The sequence below is a fragment of the Colias eurytheme genome, chromosome 27 (assembly GCF_061535395.1).
Source record: "Colias eurytheme isolate Ceu_HAF_F1 chromosome 27, ilColEury1 Martin Lab GWU primary, whole genome shotgun sequence".
NCBI classification, from domain to species: Eukaryota; Metazoa; Arthropoda; class Insecta; order Lepidoptera; family Pieridae; genus Colias; species Colias eurytheme.
Genome location: NC_143006.1, coordinates 1,571,825 through 1,592,115, shown reverse-complemented (window position 1 = coordinate 1,592,115; position 20,291 = coordinate 1,571,825). Strand labels below are relative to the sequence as shown.

The following is a 20,291-nucleotide window of genomic DNA, read 5'->3' as shown; positions in this document are numbered from 1 at the left end:
TTTTAACATTGTGTTCAGTAGTGTTAACATGTAAATTGATTTGATTTTTACGAAATCTCATAGATGGCGCTGAATCAAATTTGTCTTTATAGTACTAAGATTCATTAAACAGTTTCTCTGCCCAAATAACGTAAATGACGTAGTTTTTATAGTGTAAAGCTAGATAATAGCATGGCTTACTCAAAAACAACATTTAAACATGAGTCTTTAGATTGTACGCTGTCGTAGTTCACGGAATACGTAAGAAAAGTAAAGGTTCACAGCTCCTCCCCCGGAGGTGATAGCATGATAATATGTTTAAAAAAACCTCACACGACCTGTTAGTAATATTCATGCAAAATTTGAAGTCAATCTATGCAGTACTTTTCGAGATTAGCTCGGACAAACATACAGACAAACAGACAAACAGACAAACAGACAAACAGACAAAAATTCTAAAAACTATATTTTTGGCTTCTATATCGATTATAGATCATGGATTATGTATTCTTTTAAAAAAATATTCAATGTACAGTTTTGACTTTCCTACGATTTTATTATATGTAAATATAGATAGTATGTAGTAGGTACCTATATTATATGCTGAATTTTTAATGTTCCATAATTACATAAAATACTTGCTAAGTTGTTAAGTTAAGCCTTGTGAAAAAGTGAAATAATTCAACCCATGGATTTTTTGTTTCAATAATAAGAAACAATAAATTATTTTAGCGAATATGTGAATAAGTTCGAAAGAGGTCATATCCACTCATGTGAATCGCCCAATGTCTAAATTAAAAGTATGACCATGAGTTTTCTAATTTTTTAATATGATATTGAGAATATCTATATCATGTCATATAAAATTTAGGTAATCTTATATATCTGTAAGCATTTTGATTGACACATGTGGCTATTATTTCTTAAAATAATGAAATGAAATGTATTTTTTGAAATATTAGGTAACTACTAATACTATAGTGAATCCTTGCGATGTCACGCTCGTGATAATTTACTACAAATTAACGATGATTTATTCATTTTAATTATCTACATACATGCATATTTTTATTATCCATACTAATTACTTTACTAATATTATAAATGCGAAAGTAACTCTTTCTGTCTGTCTGTTACTCAATCACGCCTTAACTACTGAACCAGTTTGCATGAAATTTGGTATAGAGATATTTTGATACCCGAGAAAGGACATAGGATAGGTTTTATCCCGGAAATCCTACGGGAACGGGTTTTTCTTTGAAAACGCGGGCGAAGCCGCGGGCGGAAAGCTAGTTCTATATATTTCCATTTTGCTTATACAGTGAATACTGATACCGTAGATTCTCCGTAGATACTGCTTTCCGAATCGGTGGTAAATGTTAAAAAGAAGTCTATTTGAATAAATAAATGTTTGAGTTTCGAGTTTGAACAATTAACGAGTCGAAATAAATTATATCAAACACTCAATACCACTCAAAGTACTTGAGATTAGACTCTTGATATAAAATATTTTAAATTTACGACAGCCACTTTAAACTTTGGCTTCCGGTATATTTTTATAAGAAACTAGTGTACGCCGCGGATCCGTTCATTTCACGTTTTCGCAGTCTCTATGAGACTTTTCTGTAATATCGTAGCTCAAACGGATGGACCAAATTTTATGCGGTTTTTAATTTGAAAGTCAGTTTCCTTGCAGTGTTTCTTAGCATTTTTCATGAATTTTCAATTAAGATGGCGCCACTTCAGTTAGTTATTATTCATCATATTATATTATGATGATGATTTTTTATACGTTTCTAGGCAAACAAACCCGGGCAGGTTTAGTAGTATAGGTAATAATAAATTAATATCACGTTTTAGACAATTTACATCAATTTGGAAATGGGCCAGTCGCAATAGCTAATATATTATTGGCACATTGATTTACAAGGAAAACAATAACTAGCTATGGCCCGTGGCTTCACGCATTCGGATTCGCATTTCCTAGATAAAAAGGTATCTTTCATTGTGGCAGATCAGCCGTTTTTGCCTGAAAAAAGAAACAAAACTTTATCCATATTCTTCATTATTCATTCATTCATTCAGTGGTATTATTATTAATAGGATAACGTTGTGTTAATTGTATATATTTTTATCTCTTAATAATTTGTATTACTTTTTTTGTTTCAGGTAATTTCTTTAAATGATTCAATCAGAGAAAAGGTGATTAAAAAATTGTACAGGTAAGTAAAATTTTTTTGTGCATGCCGTTGTCATGTAATAAAAAAGTTTAAAAACTAAACACCGACTGCTAAAACACCATAAAAACAAGAAAATAGTCTCCGCTGAAATTATAACGTAGGTAAATGTGAATTATAATATTAAGAATATGAAGATTAATTTTAGGCGTTCACATATTATCTAAAATGTGCTTTGAAAGCTCTTCCATTTGATACTTCACAATATTTTTTTATTCTTACTACTAGCAAGTGACGTCATATAGTACTTTGTATAGACTACTAGCATCCGCCCGCGGTTTCGCCCGCGTGGTGTTTTGATAAAAGGTAGCCTATGTTCTTTCTCATTGTCTAAAGATTGTCTGTGCCAAATTTCATCAAAATCGGTTGAGGGGTTTAAGCGGGAAAGCGTAACAGACAGACAGACAGTTACTTTCGCATTTATAATATTAGTGGGGATAGATAATAAATAATCGGTACCATGAGTAACTTATTTGACAAATGCTCTTGAGATCGTTTCGTTTCTCGCTATCGAATGTAGTAGTACCATCACTACCTCACTAAAATATAAAACAAAGTCTCTTTCTCTGTCCTTATGTCCCTATGTATTCTTAAATCTTAAAAACTACGCAACGGATTTTGAATTTTGATGCGGTTTTTTTAATAGATAGAGTGAATGCAGAGGAAGGTTTTAGTATATAATTTATTAGGTTTTAGACAAAGCGGTTGAAGCCGCGAAAGCTAGTCGAAAATATTATGTAGTACGCAAGAATCGATTGCTAACTCGTGGTAGGGGTATTCGCAACGCTCCGTGCCCGATACGCGACGTTGCCGGACCGCGCAGACTCTACAGACAACTTAGTTCGTTAACTATCACCGCACGGTGACCATACGGGTTATAATCGCGTGCTATAGCCGTTGCTAACGCGTTTCATGGGCGTTGCCAGTTTGTTACCGTGAGTCGAACGGGTCACACGTATTCGTAAATAAAATGGACGACGAGAAACTGATTGAAATTGTTCGTAAATATGAATTCATATATAATTTAAAACACCCAAAATATATGGATAATATCAAGAAGGAAATAGCGTGGAAAGAAATCGGGAATGAAATGAAACAGTCCGGTAGGATTTTTGTTATTACTATGTTTATTAAAGTGTAAGTGTATTAGATTAGGTAAGTAGAGTACATTTACAATATTTTTCTATGTAACACATAAATACAGGCAAAGTCGTTTATTATCCTTCCGCCTTTCGATGACCTAGACTCCTTTTATAGGGCATAAGTAAATTTTTCAGGAATACCGATCCGGACAACGAGTTCATGTAAAAATAATATTCAGAAAGTATAAAATATCAATTTTTGTATTCATTTGCAATACATTACAAAATAATAAAATTAACGCAATAATTTGTTAAATAAAATGACTTTTCTTAGATCATAAAGCATGTATCACGCTACACCGTGCAAGGGCCGGGCCGTGCACGGCCGAGCCACGGTCAGGCATGACCGCATGAATCACTTCATACAAAAGTATACAATCACTAGGTACTTAGTATAAAATAAAGTCTTTCTCTATCCCTATGTATGCTTAAATCTTTAAAACTACGCAACGGATTTTGATACGGTTTTTTGTAATAGTACGAGTGATTCAAGAGGAAGGTTTTAGTATATAATTTACCAGCTGTGCCGCGCGGTTTCACCCGCATTGCTCCGCTCCTGTTGGTCTTAGCGTGATGATATATAGCCTATAGGCTATAGCCTTCCTCGATAAATGGGCTTTCTAACACCGAAAGAATTTTTCAAATCGGACCAGTAGTTCAACAAACAAACAAACTCGTCAGCTTTATAATATTAGTATATACCTACAGGGTTACAGGTTAAGTCGACCTATTCCTGTTAAGAGCGTGTAGTAGGGGTCAAAACAAACTGATTTGATCTTATAATACCATATCCAAAAGTTAGCCGTTGAAGAGTTATTGCAATTTTAATTTTTTTCTTGAAAATGCCACTTTATCGTCGCATTTAGCGTTTAATTTTTTATTTCACTTGTTTGGTCTGGGTTTTTTTGAGTTTTTATGTAAAGGTTGAGTTAAACAATAATTCTCAGCAATAAAAATCCATATCGCAGCAAACAATTCAAAGAAATGGCTTTTAAACTAAAAATAATAACATTAAAGTAATTAAGTTTTAAACAAAGATATTGAACTTTTTTTAAACAAAGATATTGAAAAAAATCTCTATGAAAATGTGTCTGCAGATGTTTTTAAAAACATGTGCATGTTCTTAGCTATGTAAAAAGGTATGATAACCTCAGGTAGCATTCGTAGATTCCTAGAAATCGGGGATAAACATATTACGTTTTACACAAAGCGGACGAAGCCGCGGGCTAAAAGCTTTTACAATAAAAAAATTGATCGTATATTTGGTGTAGCGTGAATCTTGCTCAATAACTCAGGCCCCGGAATCACAGACACAATAGAAAATCTATTGTGTCGTGGACCGATCGGGCCGTTCGGGGCTCAATGGGTTAATTGTGTTCTCAGCTCTTAAGTTAAATATTTATTTATTAGTCATTATTGATTTTAAAGTACATATTATTTTCCAGCTGTATCATGTAAGCAAAGATGGCAAGCTCTCAGAGACGCGTATAGAAGAGCGTTAAAGAAAAGAAAAGTTAAAACCGATCAAGCGATGAAGAACATAAAACTGTGGAAGTATGAAAGTGAAATGGCATTCGTAGCTCCTTTTTTGGAAAGGAAAGTACAAGATTCAATAGAGAATACAAACGAAGATAAACAATATACAGATGTAGATGAAAAACAAGAGTTATACAATGAATTCGAATCCATGCTCTTGCCTAGAACTGACGATCCCCTTGATAATAGTATAGCTACAACATCAAAAGAATGCGCTGAAGATGAACCACAAACAAAATATATAAAGAGGGCGAAGATAATAAAGCGTAAGCGAGAGCTATCACCATCATCTGTGTTAATCGAAAAATTGCTCCGAGACAAGCTAAACCCGCCTTTATCGCATGACGCGTTAGATCACTTTTTCTTAAACATATCTGATACGGTTAAGAAGTTTCCGCCATACTTACAAGCGGTGGCGAAAAATAAGGTATTTTGTTTGGTGTCAGAAATGGAATTGCAGCAATTAGCATCAGATTCTCCATACGAATGTCCGTCGTTTTCAGAGAGTAATAGTGAAGTACCGATACTTAGTGATGATTGTGTTGATCAGAAACCGGAATTTTTACACCATTAGTGCTTTATGTAATAAATGTATGTTTAAAGAATAAATGTATTTATTTGCCGGAGACATCCTACTAATCTTAATATATATAAATCGCGTGTCAAAATGTTTGTCCTCAATGGACTCCTAAACCACTTAACCGATTATAATAAAATTCGCACACCATGTGCAGTTCGATCCAACTTGAGAGATAAAACATGAAGGTACCACGGGCGAAGCCGGGGCGGACCGCTAGACCGCTTGGCGCTTATATATATGTGAAATTTTGTGAGGATGCATGGATGGATTGATGTTTGTTATTATTTCACGTAAAAACTACTAACCCGATTTTCATGAAATTTGGCACACACATAGAGGGTAACTTGGATTAACACAGGATAGCTTTTATCCCATAAATCCCATGGGAACGGGAACTATGCGGGTTTTTTTTAAACGCGGGTGAAACCGCGCGGCACAGCTTGTACATATATGAATATAGTTAAGGCCACCCTACTACAACATCTCAATTTACCTCCATTCGTCACGGTCGGGAGACAAGGTGTGGTCAATAATTGGCTTCGTTATTGTTTTTGGGTTGAACCGGACAAATTAATGCTCTGAAATTATTTTCAACAATTATTATATGCGTTTGTGATGGTTATTGGAATCTATTTGTGTATGCAATTTTAATTATTAAGGACAACTTTCGTTTTTACACGCTTTATATTAGCTTCACCTGTATGTTTGTAACCGACTTCTTTGGGCGCGATTTTGACACACTTTAAACGGCCAGATTTCGTTCAAACTTTGTAGATTTATTGAGGACCGATGACAATACACTAATTTGATAAAATTTTCTATTTTTTAGTTCGGTTTTCTATAAAAAGCGTGTTTTTTAGTTTTTTTTAACTAGATATTATTATTTGATAGTTAACATCTTTTGACGAACATTTTCATACATTTTTTGTAACTGCAACTAGCAGATAAGTTAACCAAATTAATATTTTTATTTTTTATTGTACAATAGGGGAGCGCTTGGCCACAATCTCGCCTGATGGTAAGCTGAGATGTGGCCTAAGATGGAGCGCGCTTCCCTAAAATGTACTTGTTCACTCTCCTCTTGAATATATCTTAAAGCTATGTTAATAGTTATCGAGCATATAAATTGCTTATACTAGGTACCTAAATATAATGAGTTATTAAATTCATCATAAAATAATGTTTTTATATATACTTTTTTGATAAAATGCGATGATAGTTTTATAAGATTCAATGAAAGGAAGAAGAAAGCATCAAATTGTTTTTATAATTCCTGAAAATTAAAAAATTATCTGTTAACTGTAACATTTTACGAGTTTTATACGCTTAAATGTTTTTAAATAAACATTTGCAAAATAGTGAAGATATTTTCAAGATACAAATTATCCAGAGAACGTTTAAAATCCCCATGTGTTAAACACAAGCAAATAAAATGAATTATGAAATTACACCCAGTACTGGTGTGACCTAATTGTAAGCTTTATCTCGTGTGTTTCCATTGCGTAATACGTTACGAGAATTATCAAATAGTGGATTTGTTTAAAGGTAGAAAGTTTAATATATATGTACTTTGTTAGTTCGTTCGTGCCAGCCTTTCAGGACGTCCACTGCAGAATATAAACATCGTATAATTGATGTAAATAAATATAGGTATAGCAAAATTGTAATTTAATTATACCTACATAATAATAAGTAGATAGATATAACGATAGTAAACTTTTGTGTGTGTGTGTGCGTATGTTAAAAATGTGATGATTAGCCGATTCATCACCAAATTGTTAATTTTTTCATATACACATATGTATACTAATATTATTAATGCGAAAGTAACTCTGTCTGTCTGTCTGTTACTCAATCACGCCTAAACTACTGAACCAATTTTCATGAAATTTGGTATGGAGATATTTTGATACCCGAGAAAGGACATAGGCTACCTTTTTATCCCGGGAAAATGACGCAATCCTAGAAATCCCACGGGAACGTGAACTATGCGGGTTTTTCTTTGACTGCGCGGGCGAAGCCGCGGGCGGAAACCTAGTATGTATATATATTACAATCAAAACCGTTCACGTGCTAAAGTTTATATATAATCTCTTAATATTTAATGCTTTCTTAGAAAGCTTTCTGAAATGCTTTCTGTACAACAGAACAGAAAGAACTACTCATAGTTTTTATTGACTCAGCGTAATTCCTATCAACACTAAGCCTCGACCTAATTTCTCCAGTAAACTTATCGACGTAACATCTCCGACAAAGCACTACTTAGCTTAGAGACCTCATTTCCAATCACTATTCGATCTTGAGTTAAATAGGTCAACTAATTCTGAAAATCGTGACGTGATACAATGGACACTGTTCACATCTGGTGTGCGACACATGTGGATGTATGATTTTCAGGAACCATATAAGTAAGCTTAGTAGAGTTTCATTGAGTGTTTAACCGACATGATAAAAGGAGGGATATGTATAATAAGTAACCGTTTAGAATTTGATAGGTAGCCGTAGTTTTTTGCGTATCGTGTAGCGGAACTCTATGTTGTTCTAATATGTATAACATGTTTGACAGTCTATCATTATTTCTTATTCAAATTTCATCTTGATCTGTTCAATCGTTCTAGCGTAATTAATTGATAAGAATATTCATCCAAACTTTCCCAAATCTTATCGAAATATATATCAAAAATATATATTTTTAAAAACATCATCTTAGATTCAAATTGATTCAATTAAAACTTGAGAGTGATCTAAACATAAGCACAGAACATCGTTTAGTTCAAGTTAAATTTAACTTCAAGTGATCGTGAGTTAACTATAAACAACTTAACCGCAAGGTTAATACTTAATTTAACCTTAGTTAAACTGTTACGTTCTCTATGTAAAGTTTTTGTTATAGTATAATTAATCGGGTTTTAAAATCGTTAAAAAATAAATCGCTTTTTGAATTATATCATTCGAAAATTACAAAAGCAATATGGATGAAGATTATGTTTTAACATGGCTTGGATATTTTTTTCTCAATACAAAGTAAAAATAATATGTAACCTAAATGTAATGTGTGCGTGGTGCATTACATTTAGGTTACGTATTATTTTTATAACCCACCCACCCACCATAAAATATATAATTCTTATGGTTTTTCGGGTTGTCTGGCAGAAATCGCTTACAGCGATAAGTCATAAGACCGCCCTCTGTAAATATTATAACTTGTATCGCTCTTTTTTTAATCTTGTATTTTTGTGTGCAATAAAGAATTTTTCATTCATCCTTTACCTTTAAAAATTTGAGCATCCAGCCCCCCTAGTCTGTAGATAAACGTATCTACAGTTTACGTCAATCTCATACATTCGTAGTCTATTCTATTGAACGCTACGCTAACAGAAAGCCACTTGACTAGGGGGGCTGTATAGTTTACGTTTATTTAAAGGCCTTTAAATAAACTAGGGCGTATATCCAAGGAACGTGAGTGTAAATATTAAATATTTTTAATACTCTTTTATTTACACAAGTGTCAAGAATCCCAGCTTCTATGGATCGGTAAACCTGTCAGAATATTTAAAACATAAATTAAAATGTGTGTGCGGATAAACATAAGTACAAAAATCATCTTTATATAAAACAACTAGCGCTCCGCCCCGGCTTCGCCCGTGGTACCTATATGTTTAAACTATCCTATCTCTCAACTTGGATCGAACTGCACATGGTGTGCGAATTTTATTATAATCGGTTAAGTGGTTTAGGAGTCCATTGAGGACAAACATTGTGACACGAGATTTATATATATTAAGATAATAATTTTCAATAACGAAAAGAAAGTGACGCATAATTTCCAAAACAAAAACCATTTTTTTGAACAACTTCCATTTCAGTGTTTGTTTCTACATATTATAAATTATTGGCTCAATAAAATCAAATTCACCGAATTCAAATTTCGAATACGTTATACCACCAAGTTTTACGATCTGGCATTGGTCCATTTAACAATGACGTAATTGTAGAGTAATGAACAAAATTAGCCGAACGTGTTGTAATACAGAAAAACAGTACACGACAGTCACTGGCTTAACTTGTAACGAACCGACGTATGACATCATTGAGTTTATGACTAGTTGGAACCCGCGGTTTCGCTCGCGTGTTGCTTCGATATAAACGAATATCCATACTAATATTATAAATGCGAAAGTAACTCTGTCTGTCTGTCTGTTACTCAATCACGCCTAAACTACTGAACCAATTTGCATGAAATTTGGTATAGAGATATTTTGATACCCGAGAAAGGACATAGGCCACTTTTTATTGCGAAATATATACCAGAATATTATGTAGTAGTTAATAATATCAAATCTTTTTTATTTCTTACTTTTCCGTTTTTGAAGTCGGTTGTTTTTAAGGCAGTTATTTTTATTTAATATTTTTTAGTGTATTTTTCAACACGAATCAAACGAGCCCAAACTCGATAAAGTTGAGTCAATATATTACTGAGTTCCTAAGGCCACCTTCCGATTCCATCATCAAATCAGCTTCATGTCATGATAATGTTTCATCGCTATCAAATTTACATACGTATACAAAATTTCAGCTCAATCGGTTACCGGGAAGTGAATCAAAGTTACTTGCTACATATCAACTTAGTCATCGAGTACAGACAAAATGAGATCGAGACAAATCGAGAGCTTAATTTTCACAAAAAGCTCTAATCGCACGGAGAGCTTAATTTTCACAAAAAGCTCTAAACTCATGGAGAGCTTAATTTTCACAAAAAGCTCTAATCGCATGGAGAGCTTAATTTTCACAAAAAGCTCTAAACGCATGGAGAGCTTAATTTTCGCAAAAAGCTCTAATCGCACGGAGAGCTTAATTTTCACAAAAAGCTCTAAACTCATGGAGAGCTTAATTTTCACAAAAAGCTCTAATCGCACGGAGAGCTTAATTTTCACAAAAAGCTCTAATCGCATGGAGAGTTTAATTTTCACAAAAGCTCTAATCGCACGGAGAGTTTAATTTTCACAAAAGCTCTAATCACGCGGGGAGCTTAATTTTCACAAAAAGCTCTAATCGCACAGAGGCTTAATTTTCAAAAAAGCTATAATCGCACGGAGAGCTTAATTTTCATTAAAAGCTCTAATCGAACGGAAAGCTTAATTTTCTTAAAAAGCTGTAATCGCACGGAGAGCTTAATTTTCACAAAAATCTCTAATCGCACGCAGAGCTTAATTTTCACAAGAAGCTCTAATCACACGGAGAGCTTAATTTTCATAAAAAGCTCTAATCGCACGGAAAGCTTAATATTCACTAATAAAAATAACTGCGTTAAAAACAACCGACTTCAAAAACGGAAAAGTAAGAAATAAAAAAGATTTGACATTATTATTTACTACATATTATTTATATACAGTGCTATTTATTAAAAAGGTTTGATGTCGGTGCACGGGCTTAATACTAAGTGCTTAATGTTCGGCACCAACTTCAAACCTATTTAAATAAATAGCACATCCATACTAATATTATAAATGCGAAAGTAACTCTGTCTGTCTGTCTGTTACTCAATCACGCCTTAACTACTGAACCAATTTGCATGAAATTTGGTATAGAGATATTTTGATACCCGAGAAAGGACATAGGCCACTTTTTATTGCGAAATATGTACCACGGGCGAAGCCGGGGCGGACCGCTAGTAGGTTATAAATTATAATCCAATTCTGAGCGAAATTTAATGATGTTACGTGAATAATTACAAAAATAACATTAGAATGACATCCGTAAATTCTGGTGTTTGATTTAACGCGAGTATTACGGTGCATTACCTACATCAAAAGAGCGAATGCTCATTCTAACCCCACCTTGTCAAATTATTTTAGTGTAAACAGGCGTAGAGCATTCTTTCGTTGTTTTAGTGTGTTAGAAAAGATTCTATGCAATATTCTGATACTGAACAACACTGAATACGGGTTTTCGTTTACACTTTTTAGTGAAATGATCACGAAATAATGCTCTTGCTCTAGCTCTAGCTCTTTCTTAACTGAGCATTTCAAATATCAGCTCATAAATTAATAAATCGCGTTTAAAACCACATATGAACATTATAATCGCCTTAAATTTCTAGATATTATTATCCTATCAATTTAATAACCTACTTTTGGAGACACTTTACAAGTCAAAATATATGCACGAATCAAGCTCATTAAAATGTCAACCCAATAAACAACAATAGAAATCATTGCCTTATCTGAAATATTAAAAATAGACAGAAAAAACTAGAAAGTAAAATTAACATTCGATTCTAATACGACATACTGACTCACTGTATCTAGGTCATTGAGGGAAAGTTAACACAAAAGGAGATAAAAACCTGGACATAGACGTCCTACGACCTAATATGGATGCACTCGTTGTGTAGTGATGTGATCGATATCGATAAGTGGGTAAGATGTCGATAAAGAAAACGTCGATAAGGAAGTGTGATAGATAAACTGATAAGTTTGATTCTAATTGGTGATAAAATGCATTGATTGTGTATGTTAGCTATAAGAGAATTACTTCAATAATAAACTATGTACGTTCAAAAACTATACAGAAGGTTATCTGTAACATTTACTTACGATAATTCAAACGTTAGTATCTTTTGTAGCTTAATTATCTAGAGAGCAAAAAACCATATTGATTAATCATTGTGGGCGTGACTATTACGGATTACCACGAAACAAATCTGTTTGCTTTTTATGAATATATTATGTAGTTCAATAAATTACTGTAAATTTCTTACTCTGATGGCATGTATAAATTTTAGTTATCTTCATTAAGAAGATATTATTTAAAGGGAATTCTAAGAACAAAAAAATATACTTATTAGATTTCTGTTTGCTTAGATATAATTTCATATTCATCTGTTTTCTCGTTTAATAATTCTGTTTATTAAAAAAGAAAATATTTCGTACTAGACATTGCAAAATATTTGTCAATGGCGTGTAAGTAATAAAAACAAACACATATTATAATATTAGGTTTCATCAAATAAATAATGTTATCGATGTTTTACAGTCACATCACTATAATCGCATAGCGGAATCGTCAATTATCGACACATCCCTATATGTAGAAGCTCGCGTGGTATTCTTATTTATTAATTGTCAATGAAAGTGCATGTTTTTCCATATAAGTCGTACAGATTTCTCTGTGAAACAGATTTAGTTATCATTTTTATTTTAATGCTAATATTTTTTACGAAAGTAGATTGTTTTTTTTGTGTTATTGACCAAATAAAGAGTGTTGTAAGCGCCCACGAATAATGATTACCTAGTTATTTCAATTAAAAACAAATAACTACGAAATTATGACATTTTTAAGGAACAAAAATATACAGTAAAGTAGAAAGTACACATTTTTTTACACTTTTTTTGTCAAAGACTATCATTTAGTTTATGACTAGTTCTGTATTATCACATAATGAATCTTGAAAAAAATATTAAATATTTAACTGAAGAGGAAAACATATCTGACATCTTAGCAAATAATTTAGTCCAATTTCGTTGGAATAAAAAAAAATTACTTGATTGACTTTGAGTAACGACAACATACGCAAACCAAAATTTACAAAAATACGATTTATACGAAATAATACCAATAAACAATAATACATTACAATAAAACCAACAAGCCTGCAGCTAATTACACTCAACTCAGTCAAGCACGCGCCGACCACGTGCGGAAACAGAACACCCTTTATATGCTCAAGTGGACTATACAGGGTTGCCAAAAATATATATAAAATGACTATATGTTTAGATACAGAACAAGAAACTATACCTAATGTTTAAGAGAAAAAATTGCTTTATTTATAAATATTTTTTAATGTCTACAGGACATTTGTTTTATCATTTTGGGGCTATTATTATCTTAATAGTATTTTTATTGCGTGCCCAGTGCAAGACATACTCATTATTCAATATTCTTCATTATTGTTCATATAAATTCAATGTAAGGAGTAAAAACAGTAAATAACTTATTTTTAACAGAATAGTTGACAACCCTTGGATCAACTCATGCCGATATTACTCTTCTAAGGGTCTTTGTTCGATGCTTTGGAATGAGGAAGGTATTTTTAATAACTACTAATATCATAAACGATAAGTTTGATTTATGTTTTGTGTTCTATAACGCGAAAACAGCTGATCAGATTTTGATGACATTTGTCATAACATGTAGGCAAATTAACAGGCTCTTTATTAACCGACCGTGTGTGTGTAATTCATAATATTTAAAACTATGCACATATACCTAATACATATTAAATTTTGTATTGAGATATCTTTCTTCTATACGAAAAATAGCCCGTGTATTAAATTAGCTTCTAAGCCATAAAATAATATGCAACTATTGTAATGTTATAAAAATATCATCGACACCAAAAATCCATCCATCCTCACAAACTTTCACATTCATAAAATTTGTCGAAATTCTTATTCGACTATTTTTAAAAATAGTACAGTTTATTCGTACGTTACAATTAGATTCATGTGTACTTGAATTTGCGTAACTAGCTGTAACCCGGTTATCCTAACCCATTTCACGAATGATATTTTCGGAGTCGAAACATTGTTTCATCATTGAATGATTCAAAAGTTATTTAGTACGTAAATCGTATGGTAATGTAGCTATGTACCGTGACATTGTCTACAGAGAAACTTATATTTTCATGTTAATAAAATTTTTTATAAAGATGCAATGCAGAGTATTTCTAATCATTCAATTTTCGAATCGGTTTTTTTACAAAACCAATAAATCGGTTATATTATCCGGTTGGAAAATTGAATGTTTGAAAATCCAATTCGAAACAGGAAAGTATATTATACGAAAAATAAAACGAATCGGAATTTTTTCTATTAGGTGTCTATGTCAGTGGTGTTGTTGTTTATAATCTGTGCAAACACCCGCGCCGTTTGAAGAGCATCATCGAATTTAGTTGCGAAGAACATTTTTTTTATAAAATTCACGTACAATTCACGTAGGTATCTCATGCAATACATAAACCAAACATTCGATTGAACGACAACAAGTATTTATCGGCTATTTATCTAGTATTTATACAAAACAGACTTTGGCGCGCTGCCAACGCGGACGTCATTCGAAATAGATTCCGATTCGATTCATTGTCTGTGCATCCGTTAATGTAATACTATATCGACGATGAAGTGTCAATATATACTAACTACAAAAACTACATTTTTCAGTAGATAAAAAAAACGTTTTATTTCTTTTTCGTTACTGTTTTTAATTATTATTTTAGCTTACGTTCATTATCAAAGGATATAAGATATCATGGAATCATTTATTAAATGTAACTTCAAAGCTTTTTAAAAAAAACATGCAGATATTAGATATTGCTTGTAATTGTATTGAAACAGAAAGCCGTATTTATTAGATACAATTTATTGCCAATATACTTAGAAGAAATTGTTCTAAAGATTACAACATTTTTTTTAATTTTAATATTAGGTTTTTGTATCAATACTATAGTAAAATTTTGATTTAAAATCCTGTCACTACACGTGATTATGCTCGAAGATTTGAATATAAAACATTATTTTAATTTGTTCAACTTCATATGGACGAGATTTTCTTGCTGCTTTGGTTATAGTGGCATAATCACTCGGAACGTAAATTTCTTTGTGTCTTAAGTTGGCGTTCAAGTCAGGAAATATAAGATACAGCTACGTGAACACATCATAGCACAACAGCGTCGAAGATTTACTCATCTTCACGGACGGGTCCAAGACTGAAAATGGCACGGGTGCTGGGGTCTTCTCTGAGGACCTAAACATGAACATCTCGCACCCCTTGGGACCCCGTAATACAGTCTTTCAGGCTGAATGCCTAGGACTTCTACTTGCAGCTTCAGCCATAATCAAAAGGAATGTAACAACTTTTCGATTCGGATCCTATCGGATAGCAAAGCAGCACTCATGGCAATCAAAAGCCATGAAATCACTTCAGGGTTAATTCTAAAGTGGCACCTAACCCTAACTAGGGTATGTGATCTGGGGAAGTCCCTAGTACTATAATGAATAAAAGGACACAGTAACTCACGAGGAAACGATGCTGCTGACATATTAGCCAGAAGGGCATCTCAAACACCGGTCATGGGACCTTTTCCCATTATACCGCTACCTGCAAGCTGGATCCGACTGATGATTACCCAGCTCACTAGCACTGCACAAAAATAAGAATGTTCAAGCAGATCTGACTGCAAGCAAGCCAGAGAAGCCCTACCAAACATTGACTCTAGACTTGCACGTCGGATTCTCAACCTACGCAGAGTGCAACTACGTGTAATAACAGGGACCCTCACAGGGCACGGCCCCTTCAACAAACATCTCTTTAATTTAGGGATCACAGACAGTCCGCTATGCAGAGCATGCATGGCGTCCGAGGAAACGGCAGCCCACGTCATCATGGAATGTACGGGGGTTGCGGAGTACAGGGCAAGACACCTGGGGTCTCCCGGGTCCCTCCCTGAAGCCTTCGGCAGCCCTCATAAGCTGCTTGGCTTCATGTGCTCGGGTGGTTTCAGTTTTAGCTGGTTTCCTCCACCTCCATCTCTCACGCAAAATAGGCGATTTTGGTTAGAGCATCCGTCAGAAAATATAATAATAGGCAGCTGTTGGCTAACACAATGCTTTTCCAGGTAATTAATTACAAACGAAACAAAAGTGCTAGGCGTCAGGTCAGCAGCTGTTTCGTCATACCAGTAACATGTACAATGCTTAGTAATTTAATTGACTCTACGAACAATTTGTTGGTATCTTTACGCTCATAATGCGATGGTAGTTTTGGAAAAGCATCTAAAAAATCGTCAAGAATGGCAATTTTTCGATGGTTTGTTGAGTTTGATGGAGAAGCACGTATTAGGATACTTTCTTCTTGGTTTGAAAGCATGCCAAACTAACCACTTTTAACCCAGGAATAAACTATAAATGAGCCCAAGGAAAGCGTGCTTAAAAACAGAGCGGACGCGTCAGGGTGTAGTTAGAATATATTGCCAGCAAAAATGACGCAACTTTTGTTATAAGGTATTGCTACACTTTAATATTTGCTCAAATTGACTGTTTACAGAGAAATGACCTTTATGGGCCTATGTATTACTCTATTTTAAGTACGAAAATGCTATAACACGAAAATCGCTAAAATGTTAGTTAGGAGGTATTGATACTTCATCGTCGATATGTTATCTGTAGTGTCGGGAGTTGGCGCGTAATTTGACACATGCTTTTTTTGTTAGTTTTTGTAGGTGTATCGAGTGTTGATTTCGACAATGGTACAGACATAAATATATACAAGTTTAAATTTCTCATTTACATAATTTTGGATGCAATAAAATTTTCTTCTACTTTCTTTGTTAATGCCTCCATTTTATAATGGGAATTGTTATAATATACAGAAACATTAATTTATCAATAAGTATAAGTATACACTAATGTTGGTATGCGATAATTTTAGACGATGATACCTACATAATATACGACGGTAGGTATATCGTTGATTATGAAGGTGGATAAATTTAGAAAGAACAAACATAGCAAACATTTAAAATCAGTATTAAAATTAGTTCTAAATATGAGGAAATGACAATTAAAACACTGTATTCAAATGATCGATTTCCCATTTGACATTTGACATTTGCCGCCCACCCACCGCCCATGCAATGTCACACTGACACTTATGTCATCTGTCAACATACATACAACGTCATTGTTTACTTTGACACCTCTCACTTTCGTATTATCTGTGGCTGCTTTATCGCAATGAGTGACTAATAATGTGTGTACTTAGTTTTGGCTGTATTAATCATATGTGTTAGAATCATATAAGGATTGAGAAGGTTTAATCTCATTAATAAAAAGACTTTTTCAGTTTTAAAAGATTTAAATATATCTATATAGTTATAGATTAGTAGTTATACGTTTGTATTTAAAACCCAATGTTCACACACTTACCAAAAACGAAAACAGTTAGACGTAATAATTATGAAATTAGAATACTAAAACATGCAAACACATAAATAGAATTACGCCACTTTTACCCTATTTTAAAGAATGTAACACTACCCATTAATACTAATATTTCAACCTAAAAACCCAATTCCAAAAAATAAACAACGTTAACCAGTAATTTATGAACCCTCCTTCTTCTGAACTAGTTCTTTACATCGGGTCTGTTTATAATGGTCATGTATGGTACATCTGATTATTTTGATAACATAGTTTTGTATTTATCTAATATATCGGTATTGCTAATCGTAGATCGATCTTTTCACCTGATTTTATTGATACAAGTGTCTGTTTTGTAAACAGATTGTTGGCAAATTGCAAGCAATTTGGAACAGGTGTTTCAATGTTTTAGTTATTTAACACGATAGTTATTACGATAGTATAGAAAGAGGATGATATTATGCACGATTCAAATACGGAAAAATATTATATTTTCAAATTTGCACAAAAAGAAAATGATTCCTTATTTCCGTTATCCGAAAGAGAGACTTTATCGATTTTATTCATCATTTTATTGGTATTCTCTTTACCGCAGTGAAAAGTCACATTATTTTATTTTCGAAATCTAATTATTCTTTACTGTTAGAGCGCAGTCGCGGGCGGAAAGCTAGTGTATTTATAAAAATAAATAGCAAAGCATAATGTGTTTAAATAATAATTTTTCCATGTTCTCATTTCATATAATCTCAGCGAGTAAATTCATCTCAGGACGTGACCTAAATATGTTTATGAATGCGCATTATGCTTTTACAATCTTACTTTTATGTGTTTATGGCTTTTGGCTTTAAATTTCATAACACAAACTGTTATGATTTGTTAGGAAATAAATTATTGTTTTAGGGCCGATTTTTCAATGCTTGGTTAAAACTTATTCATCGAATAACGTACTATACTACCATTTCAAAAATGTATTCTACTTGCCCGTATTTGACAGTTTACAGGTGATATTTTAAAATGGTCGTGTAATACTTTATTGGACGGATAATTAATTTTAACCTAGGATGGAAAAATTGGCCCTAAATATACTTTTTTGGCTCTGGAACCAATGTGGTTTCAAGGAGTTTAGGTAACGTAATAATAATGATTAATACTTGATATTCATTCAAGTTATACATAAGAATATTATATTAAATACGTTACTAAATACCTATTCATTGGTATACATAATACATATACCTATACATTATATGTATATAGCAGGAAAAATATTTATTTTATCAATACTTATTTGTACAGCTGATCAAGTATCAAGTGTTCTATAGGCAACGTTTTTTTTAAATCAACCCCTAAAGTGTAGAACCAGGGGATGAATTTTCATCCGATTGCGAACTTAACATATTTTTATAATACTGATATTATTATGGATACCTACCTACATATGGATGTTTGTTACTCTTATAAGCAAAAACAGCTGCTCGGATCTGTATGAAATTTGGAACAGAGATAGATTAAAGTGTGAATAAATACGTAAGCTACTCTTATCCATGCGAAGTCACAGGATCTATCTAGTAAAAAAACGACGTGTGGCAGTCGGGAACTGCAGCCGCGGTAAAGCTATTGCATAGCATCAAGCATGCCTTCAAGCCACACCTCCGTGTCCGTCGGAGTAGGGAGCGTGAGGTTTTTTCGTTACGGAATTTGTGGATTCGGTCCCCGCGCTCACGGCCCGCGATAGAAGCTATGCTCTTCAGTACTATTTAACGATACAACGCCCAAATTACTATCACGCATCTATATTTAAGGCGGGAAATGAAGAATAAACATCCCGTTAACATGAGGCAATCGTAATTTTGATCCATGATTAAACCAAGTCAAGGTTAGGTCTTAATTTTTTACTAACCTTGATCCCAATTTTAAGCTCGGATAATTTGCAAGCAGATGTTGTATTTAGGTTTATATCGTGATCAATTTGGATCAAATTTTGAATTGTTTCGTTCACTTTTTAAGCTATTGCATAGCTTCTATCGCGGGCCTTGAGCGCGGGGACCGAATGGATGCAATCAATAGCTTTACCGCGGCAGTCCCCGAGTGCCACACGTCTTTTTTTATGTGCGTTTTTATGCTGATTGATAGATAGAATATCTATGTAGGTATCGAAGTATCTATATACTAATATCACAGTATTACCATTATTTCCTACAGTAAGGAATCGCCTTTGATGTCGCGCGATGCCGCCGCCAGCGTAGGTAATGACGCTGCCACACGAAAATACGCTAGGGTTGCAACAAATGGGAAATAAAACAATTGTGATTATTAATATTATGATGAAATCTTTATTCATATGTACATTCAAAATAATTGCGATTATTAAATCTGATGTAATTATTTGTTCATAAATATATAATTACAGATATTGCACTGCTAAATATTATTTACGTGGACACTTTATTTTTGGATGTTCTTAATTGTATATTATAACATTTAACTAAGTAATGCATTCGCATTGGGATGTACAACACTGATTAGAAAATAATGAGGACAACATATACATAGCTTTGATTTTAATTCAACAGATACAATTAATACAATCTTTCTGAAATATTGTTTCCTTCTGGGATTTCAATGTAGATTTACATCCGTAAACCGAACAGTTTGTGCGCGCCATAATAGAATATGTAAGTACCTATGTATAATAAAATTATTACACAAAAAATACGACTGCGTCATCCTTTCGCGCTAGGTAAAGCAAACTAAGCGTGTTTGCTTTACGCGGCCCGCGTCGCCCGACCCCCGCCAGTTCCCCTCCGTTTCTCTGCACAAGTACATTCGTCGCACT

General features: G+C 33.4%; 2 protein-coding genes across 2 annotated transcripts in view; both read left to right on the top strand.

Annotated features, from left to right (window-relative positions):
• The window catches only part of LOC149896759 (protein amalgam-like), a 152,786-nt gene that overhangs the window by 88,171 nt on the left and 44,324 nt on the right, over positions 1–20,291 (top strand). The window lies entirely within an intron of this gene.
• LOC149896760 (uncharacterized) lies at positions 3,150–5,493 on the top strand. Its single transcript, XM_090117282.1, has 2 exons — positions 3,150–3,319; positions 4,804–5,493. Exons 1-2 carry the CDS (start codon positions 3,187–3,189, stop codon positions 5,466–5,468), a joined length of 798 nt encoding a protein of 265 aa, XP_089973408.1. The 5' UTR covers positions 3,150–3,186; the 3' UTR covers positions 5,469–5,493.